The 11,139-nt window shown below is 40.0% G+C and overlaps 1 protein-coding gene across 1 annotated transcript; it reads left to right on the plus strand.

The window, feature by feature from the left end:
• The first annotated feature begins 671 nt into the window (after nucleotides 1–671).
• LOC116180923 lies at nucleotides 672–1,462 on the plus strand. Its single transcript, XM_031501105.1, has 3 exons — nucleotides 672–830; nucleotides 878–1,074; nucleotides 1,120–1,462. The coding sequence occupies exons 1-3, from the start codon at nucleotides 767–769 to the stop codon at nucleotides 1,441–1,443; spliced, it is 585 nt and encodes a 194-aa protein (XP_031356965.1). The 5' UTR covers nucleotides 672–766; the 3' UTR covers nucleotides 1,444–1,462.
• The last annotated feature ends 9,677 nt before the right edge of the window (nucleotides 1,463–11,139 follow it).

Here is an 11,139-nt window from a genome sequence, read left to right on the forward strand (position 1 = left end):
GCATAATTTAGATTGAGCTCATGCCAATCCCAATCTGCAATCGCAAGCATCTATTAAATCAACAGCAAATAAACAAGACCACAACTGTACAATTTAAAGGTTACCTGACTTCTTAAACAAACACACTTACACCACCGCTACGTTTTTAGTTGTGCCGACAAAAAGTTTTCTTCGCCGTTAGCTCGCTCTCACTTGAAGGGAGAACCAAGCCACCTCTCTCTTTTGCGCGCAATCATCGTCCTTGTGCAATTTGAATTACTAAGCTTGGCGCGCCTAATAAATAAAAGACAGTGGCGTAGCTTCAGCGGTTTCTTTTTTTCAAATTTAAAATTGTTTGAAGGGATTTAAACGCTTCAGAAATTCAGAAGGAACAAACAATCTTAAGGTTAACGTTTCAAAAATGTCAAAAATTCCTCAGATCTGAATTTTATTAGCAAACAAAGCAGCGAGAATCCAATTCCATCCTCAAATCACAAGGAAGTTACTCGCTCTGAGAGACCCTGTATAAATAAATTAATTTAGTGCTTGTTTACAATAAAAACGCTACGTATCGATTTTGCAATTTGGACCCACGTTGCTACGAGGTGACCGAGTTTAACAAGATCGAAAACATTAAAGATAAGTGCCTGGTTATCTGCCCAAAAACACGCAGGGGTCAGAAGTCAAAATAAATAAATGGATCACGGTCAAAAAAAGGGGGATGTCCCAATCCAATATAAGGTAGAATGAAGAAACAAACAAGATTAGTGTCATACATTCCGCCACCATGTTTCTTATACTCACATTTACCGTTTTGAACATTTTCCTGGCACATGCAAGCAGTGCTACTGGTAACAATAGATAAATTCAAAGCCGTTGACCTTATCTGCGATTACAGGTTACTTTTGGAGAGACTTCGATGGATTCGTTCCACCAGACGCTTTCGTTGCAGCCCGAGATGAATATAACAACCCAATTTACATAGGCCAAGCTTTGCACAAAGACTATCTAGTTCCGGCAAAAATTTTGCACAACGATAGGGCGGCGTACTACGAATATGGCGGATGGGCATATGAAACGAAGGATAATCTGAAGGTAAAACTGGGGCGCTTTTAAAAAATCATTCAATGGTTTCCGCAGATCTTCTGCACGAAAGAGCCGGAGCAGTTCGAGTGGATATACACGAGTGTCAAAAACCTCAACACAATTACCGGTCAATTTTTAGTTATCGGAGGTTATGAGTCGGCAAAATCCACGATATACATCGGTAGGACTAAGAGCGCTGGGTTGGTTCTGATAGGGAAAGTGGTCGCCGATAGCTCAAGCGAAGCACTGTACGTTGCCCAAAACGGAAAGAGTCACAGCTACACCAGTTATGAGGTGCTTTCGTACAAAGAAAAGGACAAAAATCAGCAGCATACTACTAGTGTGGTGAAAACCGTTGACCAGAATGTTCTAAATTAAAGCACGGTTTTTTTATCAATTATGTTTTATTTATCAACCCCAATTCCCGCCTCCTAGTCAAAACTGTTACGGCGTATGATGTACATTATTTTACTTGATACTCATTTATAATCAATAAAAAACATAAATAATTAGTTCTTAAATATTGATTTCGAAGAAGTGTCTGAAATATCATAAATTATCAAGAAATCAATTTTACAAGACATGGTATTTACTCGTTTTGATTTTCAGCTTCAACATATTTTCTATTTAAATTATTCCCATTTCAATACTCCTTCCGCCATCTGTACTTTTTCCCGTAAATTAGATATAGTTAGATTAGTGTTATAGATTTCACTTCGTAGCTCATTATTCTGCCACTAGAGGTCACTCAAAGGATTTCTCTGTTTCATAATTAATCTTTTCGAGTGCTCATAACTGTTCCAGTCGATGATGCAGAATTGCTGTTGTTATCTTCCAAAAGTAACATGTCATTATTTTACTTTGACTATGACGTTCCGTCTTAGTGAGTATTACGATATTATGATTTATATCGATTGCTCACCTTCGGACTTAATTACGTGGCCGCCATTTTAACATAGAAGACGATCCCGTGATATAGTCTAGACCTACATACAAATTATTTACCTTAAAGACCTGAATTATTGTTCCTAACTGCCAGTATTACCGATTACCTTTTTGAAGATTATTGTTAATTTAATCTACGGTACTTTTTGTCGTAACCAAGAACTCGTGTTCGTACGTTTCAATCATTTAGATTACATTCGTTGCTTGTGAATCGTAAATTTGTTTCTTGAGCTTTACGTTACGTTTAATATTTTGCAATTGCCGTTTTGTATGCGACAGTTGCCTTTTAATTTAATGCCATTTGAATTGTTGTTTTTCCGTTGAATGTTAATTACGATTTTTAATATTCGAGTTACACGACCTGTCAAACAGTAAATTTGTCTGGCACTTTATTACGCCATGTTTTTAACACCCCCCTCCCTTTTTTGTGTTAAATCTGATGTTTATTTTGTTTTGTTCCGTTTTGAAAAGTGTAGTGACCATTATTTATTCTTTTTTGTACTAAAAATCAATTTTTGAATTTCGTGTTACAATTTGCTATTATTTACATTTTGCATTAATTTCTGATATCTTTATATTGAAGCATGGCGTGCTCCAAGCTTTGCTTTGTAAGTACCGTTGAATCAGGTTTCTTTGTTGTAATGTACAGGTGATTATGCATTTCTATTGTTGTATTTATTATTTATTTTTGTGTCCAAATGCAAGTAGATTAACAGTGTGAAGTTGCTCTGTATCTTTTGACTAACCGTTTGTTCTGTGCAGGAAGTACCTCATAGACTTCCGATTCTTCGCTGTAATATATTGCCTCCTCTCGTGTCCGTTGCCGGACGGTGCGTAAGTGGTATGTAAGTATGTCTGTTTGTGGAATAGAGACAAAAGGAATGCAAAAACAGCAAAGACATTCACGAGCCAATAGCACAGGAAATCTAAAAGAATGTTTAATAAAGAAAAGAGGAAGAGAAGAAGAGGAAGAAGCAAGGAAACAGAGAAGCCGAACTAGAGCAATTACAAAAAAAAATCTACCGATCACCGCCCACAACAAAGACAGAAGGGAAAGAAAAAACAGGAGAAAAACCAGAAAACATGGGAGAAATTAAAAACATGATGATAACCCTTAACAAGAGTATGATGGAAATAAGAAATGACTTCAGAAAAGAAATAACGGAAATGAGAGAAGAGTTTAAAAAGGAAATACAGGAACTGAAGAGGCAAAATCAAGAGAAGGAAGAAAAATGGAACAAAGAAAAACGAGAAGTAGAGGAGAGAACAGACAAAGTAGAATGGAGACTGGAAAAAGAGGAAAGGATGAAGAAAAAAATAACGTTATAATTCAAGGAGAAGGAGCAAATAATATTAAGGGAATAAATTTCCTAAGAAATGAATTAAAAATAAATATTTCTACCACAGAAGCCCGTACAATACAAAATAGAGGACGAAAAATAGAGATTCTAATAAAATGTACAAATTGGAAGGAAAAAAATGGAATCATGAGGAACAGACAAGCCCGAAGAGAAAAAAAATGGGGTAGGTATATGAAGCTCATGATAAATGATCATACAAACAATAATTAACAAAGGAACAACATGTGACAACAAAACAAACAAAAAAAAGGGAGAAAAAAAGAAAAAAGAAAACATGACAAAAAAAGGAAACATCAAAATTGGATTCTGGAAAGTGGCGGGAATCAGCAACAAGGAAAACTTATGATGTAATCGGTATTGTAACGTGATTTATATATTCGGGTTCGATTTATATCAATATTTATTAAACAAAACTAAAACACTATAAAAATCCGTACAATTTATCTCGATTATTTATATCACTCACACTTCGCAATTTATATCAGATTTTCGCGCTCAATGTTTACGTACTCGTTTGGTAGTAGACTGCCGCGATGTTCGGTCCGCAACCATTTATACACGCAAGCAATGTAAGTCCAGTACATTCTCGAATACGCGTAGAAAATTCCAGAGCGCCAAAGGCGACGTCATGTCTGCAGCATTTCCGTTACACTGCCCCCTTCTTAATTCTGGACGTCTCGTTCAGAAACTGCGTTAGTATTACTTTTTAATGCCTCGTGTCGGAATCTGCAGTCAGAGCCTGCTCGACAAACACCTTTCTTGAAAAAGTAACAGTCCACAGTTTTGCGGAGGGTCGTCCCCTGTGGGTTGAAGCAGCATACTGTAATTCGAACGCTAGTGTTTCTAAAAATCACTTCGATCATGGTTCGCACTATTTTCCAGTCCAACCCATCTAAACCACATCCAATCTTCGGGATCGCCAAGCTATTTATGTCATAGTATGCCATGAGTTTCTTTAAGCTTTTTAAAGCAGACCAGAGGTTTTCATAGGTGGGTTTGCCTTCTGACGTTTTCTTTGAAACCAAGTAGAACAAAGAGCGTTGACTATCTTCCAAGCGCAGTACTTTACCCACTCGTGGTCTTTGCTTTAACAACTCGTCTATTCTTCCAAATCTTTTCCGGAATACGGAAGCTATACCTCTATCCATGCGAAGGTCTTCGGCGACACAATGGGCGATGGAAACGTTAACCGGAAGCTCAAAAATATTTTGACAAATTTCCTGAGTAACGCCAAATCGAGCTTTCTTCCGCTGGGCGTAATTTGACATAAAATCGTTAAAGTTTGGCTCGATCCCAAAGCTGCGTTCCTCTTCTCGAATACCTCTAACTTCTTCGTTGTTGTTGGATCCGGCATATCGTGCGAGTCGATTAATGTGGACAGCTTTCGGTTTCCGGTGGTTCATTCTGATACGATATATCACGTCATTTATTTTCTTGATCACCTCATACGGACCTTCCCATTGTCTTTGTAGCTTGGGAGAAAGACCTCTTCGTCTCTGTGGATTGTGCAGCCATACCAGATCTCCAGCTTCAAAAGTTTCATTGGCCGAGCGGAGGTTGTATTGATTTTTCATGCGATCGCTGGCAATCTGAATATGACTTCTAGCCAAGTCGTGAATATCGTTCATCTTCGCCTTTAGTTGGTCAACATAATTTTCACCTGCGACATATTCTTCATGGGGTTTACGCCCAAACTCGAGATCACATGGAAGGCGTAGTTCACGACCCAACATAAGGCAGGCAGGAGTCTGACCCGTGGTCTCGTTGACGGCTGATCGATATGCCATAAGGAACAGGTGGAGGTACTGGTCCCAATTTTTCTGATGTTCTGCCACGACTTTTGAAAGATATTTACCCATCGTTCGATTCATTCTCTCCACCATTCCATCTGACTGAGGATGCAAAGGTGTTGTTCTGGTTTTATTGGCTCCTACCAATCGACAAACATCTTGGAACAAAGCCGATTCAAAGTTCCTTCCTTGGTCTGAATGGATTTCTATAGGAACACCAAAACGTGTAAAGAACTCCTTTACCAACACTTCTGCAACTGTTGCTGCCTCTTGGTTTGGAATGGCGTAAGCTTCAGTCCACTTTGTGAAATAATCCATAGCGACTAGGATATATTTATTTCCGCCATCTGTCTCGGGAAACGGTCCTGCGATATCGATAGCAACTCGTTCCATCGGACTACCAACGTTATACTGCCTCATGGGTGCCTTCTTCTTGGAAACTGGTCCGTTTCCAGTAGCACATAACTCACATTTTTGACACCATCGCCGGACATCTTCTTTACGGTTGACCCAATAGAATCGCTCACGTACCCTTTGCAACGTTTTCGTAATACCAAAGTGTCCTCCGGAAGCGCCGTCATGCAATTTTCGCAATACTTCCGACACTTTGCTTCTAGGTACTACTAATTGCAGCGTCGATTCGGTGCCATCTTCACTTTCAAGGGTCCTATACAACAGGTTGTCTTTCAGAGTCAGGCTATTCCATTGGCCCCAATAACTCTTTACTTCAGGACTTGTGGCACTAATGTCTTGCCAGCCTGGTCTTTGTCCGTGGCGCATCCAATTCAGAACAGTTTTTATACTTGGGTCGTTTTCTTGGGCCGTTTTGATTTCGCTTGGCTTCCATTCCTCACTCTCTACAGTTGTTCGTCGCAGATGGCCAATCTTGTCTTCTATTTTAGAACAATGTGTGCAGTTGTCCTTGCACGGTCTTCTTGACAAAGCGTCTGCATTATTGTGAACTTTTCCAGACGACGAAATGTTTACAGTGAAGATCGGGGCTTTGTTTCTGCAGGTCGACGATAGCCCCTTCCTGTCGACCTTTCTTAGTTTTCCGACTGCTGCAATGGTTTTTGGCAGTTGCGGCGAACGTGTCCAATCTCGCCGCAATTCCAACATCGTGGTTCACGTTTCTTTGCCAGTGACTGTATTGCTTTATTGACCTTTTCTTCCATTACTTTACTGACCTTTTCTACCACTACTTTACTGACCTTTTCTTCAAAACTTTCAGAACCACCTTCCTCTTCGATGGTTCTTACCCGGCTGTCACTGCGAGGTTCCACCATACGTACTCGCGCACTTCCATGACTAGCTTTCTTGGCGGCTTCGAATTCTAACGCATGGGCCAAAGCTTTCTCAATTTTGTCGTGCCTAGCCAGTCTCAAAGCCTGCTGGGCATCTCCATCACGAACGGCATCGATAAATGTTTGTACAGCCAGTTGATCAAGAAAGCTCTCCGGTGCCGTAGGGTATGCCAATCGAATCAGTCTAGCGATGTCCGCTTCAAGTTCCTGCAAACTTTCTCCAGGTTTCTGCATTCGGTTCTTGACTTGGGCATAGTAAACTTGCTGAAGGTGTTTATCGCCATATCGCATTTCAGTCGCGCTACTATTTGTTGGAAGTTCTGTTGATCCTCGGGGATGGTCCGCAACACATCCAGAGCATCTCCTCTCAGAGCAAGAATCAGGGCTGTAGTTTTGTCTTGAAGAGTCCATTTATTTGCCGCAGCCGCTGCTTCAAACTGTCGAACGTACGTGGTCCAAGGAATCTTACCATCAAAAGTAGGTGGCTTTACTCGGGCTTGCTGAACGTCGCCTTCTACTCTTGTATTTGTTTCTGGGTCGACCTTCTTGTAATGAGTAGGCTGTGGCACCTCAAGAAGACGGTCCATCAGTAATTCATCTGGGGCACTACTAGTACGCTTTTCCGTAGTCAGTCGCAAGAATTGCTCGCGCAGCTCTTCATACTTGTGCTCAATCTCAACGAATGTTGCTTTAAATGTTTTGGAAACTTCCGTAATTCTATCTTCAACTTTTTCTTCAATTGATGTAGAGACTTCTTCGATAATCTTTCTAGAATTTTCCTCCATCTTCTCGAATTTCTCTTGAATATTTCTAGAATTTTCTTCATTAATCTTTCTAGAATTTTCTTCCAACTTCTCAACTTCTCTTGGGTGCTTTTCATTTCTTGTTGCAACACCTGTTGGCCATTTTGGATTTGCTGGAGCAAATTGAGCATCGTTTCTTCCATTTTAGCGGCAGCAGATCTTGTTACAGGCATACACAAGCACAAGCACTTAATTTAATCTTACTTTTAATTAATTTAATTAATCCCACTTCTGACACCAATGTAACGTGATTTATAAATTCGGGTTCGATTTATATCAATATTTATTAAACAGAACTAAAACACTATAAAATCCGTACAATTTATATCGATTATTTATATCACTCACACTTCGCAATTTATATCAGATTTTCGCGCTCGATGTTTACGTACTCGTTCGGTAGTAGACTGCCGCGATGTTCGGTCCGCAACCATTTATACACGCAAGCAATGTAAGTCCAGGACATTCTCGAATATTCCTATACAATCCCGCTATCGCGCGCGTAGAAAATTCCAGAGCGCCAAAGGCGACGTCATGTCTGGAGCATTTCCGTTACATTTTCTTAAACCACGTTGACTTTGAAATGTCATATAATTTTCGTCTGCGCCGCGAAAAGTTGCCCACTCTTACCATCCGTTTGCCTTCCCTTCACTTTCGGTCTGGCTACGGTCCAGGGCCCTGCGTCATGAAAGGCATATGTTTTGTATGGCCAGTATGGGTATGACTACGAAGTCACTGATTAGTCGAGCAGAAAAGAAGACAATTGGTGTCATCAAGTGATGATTGTCCTGTACTCGACTACAATCGGTAGATTCAGGAAAAGTCGCGGATACTGTCATTACCGTACTTACTTAACAGTGCGCAAGGGGTTTGTTAATTCGAATCTAAATTTATCGTACACCGTCAGTGATGGTAACACGCATGTTACGACGCTTGTTGTTTAGAAAGTTTACGTGATACCGTATGAATAAGGTTATTTGTGTTTTACATACCGCGTTGTAGGTACGGTTATTATTTCCAATGCCTCCGCCTCCGATGGTTGCAAGGATTGCGAAATCTGTGAATTTTAGCATTGGAAATGCTTATGTTTTGTATGGGTATGAATTTACCAGGTTTTTGGTTTTTGGATGTTGATCAAAGTATGTCAAAATCGTTATTTATGCACCAAAATCGTTGGAAAAAGATCAAGAGCATTATCTCAATAACCAAATCATGAATTTGATCTATTTTTGGCGACCACGTGGATTTTGATCAAAACATGTCAAAATCATTATTTATGCACCAAAATCGTTGGGAAAAAGACCAAGAGCATTATCTCAATGACCAAAACATGAATTTGATCTATTTTTGGCGACTACATGGATTTTGATCAAACCATGTCAAAATCGTTATTTATGCACCAATCTCGTTGGGAAAAAGACTAAGAGCATTATCTCAATGACCAAGACATGAATTTGATGCATTTTTGTTAACTATAAAATTTATTATGTAAGATTGAAATAAATTGTCGTTAACAGTGATTGTAATACTGAAGATTTCTCGATATATACTTAATTGTTGTATCGGTTTATACGCCGCCTGGCGAAGTGTTAGAGCCCCACTACTCCTCAGCCAAGTCTGCAATTCTGTGTTTGGGTATTATTGGAGAAGTATTGGACAAGTTTTCAGCGTGCCTCAAATACCAACCCAAAAATGGTTACCAGCTCTCCTACTATATGTATGTTATTTAAGCTGTGTAATTATTTGGACAAAAATCATTATTGTGAAGCAAGAGCAGCTATGTTTGTTCAAGTAATTATGCTTACATTACGTCTGAGATTTAGACAATCTGTAATAGAATATGGCATAATTGAGTTTATTACGTTGCTCGTTAATCACTACAAAATTCTACACGTGCTCCCTTCTGTTCACCTATTGATGATACAATGGAATTATAGGATTAATTGATGTTCAAGCATGATGGCAACATTGGCAACGCACAACGTAATATGCAAACAATTCTGCTCCCTCCTCGGCCTTATTCCGCGAAAGGTAAATAAATGTGTAAATCTCGGTCACAGAACACCCGATGCCGGTCTACAAATCGTATGGTTTAGTAATTCAATTGTAGACATTGTAGACCGGGAGATGGTGACACTTTTTGTGGTGTGATTTGCTACAAGTATGGCGACCATTCAAACGTTTAATTAAGTACTCCTCAAAACGAAAATGGTGCTAACTCTCTGGGAGTGGGGCCGTTATTGCGTGACAATTGTTTAAACATGTCGGAAAATTTAATGATTTTGGACAATTTGCTACACAAAATTCTTTGGATTTTCTGGTAGTCGGTGACAAAACAAATGACGGATACGAAATGCCATACTTTTCCGGTGGGCCTTATAGCCCGCCATACTCATTTGAAAGTGTCGATTGTTTGTATTTTTTTTGGGTGATTTGCTACAAGCTCATTTTTTTATGAGCATCAAGTCCTCAATCAGTCATTCACGAAAATCAACCTGCCATAACGCAGCGACGGGCCCGCATAGCCGCCATACCGGCACAAAGATGTCATTTTTGTTAATAATTTTGGGTGATTTTCTGCACCCTATAAATTTTTCCACCTATTATTTTTATAGTCAGAAATAGAAATTTCGATACGCCATACCTGTGGCATAGGCCAATTATGTATAATATTTTTTCAAAAATGTAAGAATTTTCGGAAAATTTGGGCGATTTGCTACAGTATGGCACCAATTTTTCGTGACAGTTTGAGGTGTAATAAAAGTAAATATCAAGTTTCAAACATGAATCCCAGGCCAATCTTGTTTTACCACGAGATGTTATGTCGCTTAATATTCGCTCCGTGTGCACCGCCGGCCGGTTGGGTTGCCTACCTACAGGCGCGAAATTCCAGAAGGTAAATTTGGCTCTGGCACCCTTATTTTAGATTTTCGACCCCAAGTGTCCTATATCAAAATACTCCCCTACGCACCACCTACACGCTCCCAAACGGTGGCAGGTACTATAGGAATCACCCTGTATCTGTATGTATAAAACTTCATTTAAATGCTTTCATCAATAAGAAAGTTAGCATTGCGCATGCGCAAACATCATTTTGAAAACGTCGTTAATTTTACTTATATTCACCAATTCATAAATATTTAATACGCCCCTGTTGCATTTTATATTTCAAGTTTTTTCTGCTAGATGGCGTTGTTGTGATCCAACTTGTTCATCTTCAACTGTGACATGTGAAAATGAATTGTACGCTGTGTTATTTTTACCTGCTAATTCATTGAAATGAATTTCGTTATTTCGCTTGAGTCATTCTATAGGTTATGTGCCCAGCTCGTTATCTTTAGTTCTCGTGAAATAGGGGGGCGGGACACTTCGCCGAATGCCCACAACGCCGACCCGATTTTTGGATGGTCCATATCGCCGACTAGGGACACTACGCCGACGGACACTACGCCGACAGTGCCCACATCGCCGACAAGTGGACAAGGGACACAACGCCGACCATGCCCACATCGCCGACAGGTGTACAAGGGACACAACGCCGACCATGCCCACTTCGCCGACGGACACTACGCCGACCGTGCCCACATCGCCGACAAGTGTACAAGGGACACTACGCCGACCATGCCCACATCGCCGACAAGTGTGCAAGGGACACTAGGCCGAACGTGCCCACAACGCCGACTATTCGGAAAAAAATTACTAGGGACACTACGCCGACAGCGACCACATCGTCGACAATGGAGAAGTTTCCAGTTTTTTGTTATTAATTAATTATGACAATTCCTCCACAAATGGCAAAGTTACAAGACTTTAAAGTTGCGATTGGAAAAATAATTTCGAGACGTCACTTCATCTAGTTTGCTAAGAGCAT

Source organism: Photinus pyralis, unplaced genomic scaffold (genome assembly GCF_008802855.1).
Source record: "Photinus pyralis isolate 1611_PpyrPB1 unplaced genomic scaffold, Ppyr1.3 Ppyr1.4_LG9, whole genome shotgun sequence".
Lineage (NCBI taxonomy): Eukaryota > Metazoa > Arthropoda > Insecta > Coleoptera > Lampyridae > Photinus > Photinus pyralis.

Bases quoted from the DNA above. Each gene is read 5' to 3' on its own strand.
- LOC116180923 (XM_031501105.1), top strand. From the start codon at position 767: ATGTTTCTTATACTCACATTTACCGTTTTGAACATTTTCCTGGCACAT. The intron at 831-877 runs GTAACAATAGAT...CTGCGATTACAG, and splicing joins ACATGCAAGCAGTGCTACTG to GTTACTTTTGGAGAGACTTC. The intron at 1,075-1,119 runs GTAAAACTGGGG...TGGTTTCCGCAG, and splicing joins AAACGAAGGATAATCTGAAG to ATCTTCTGCACGAAAGAGCC.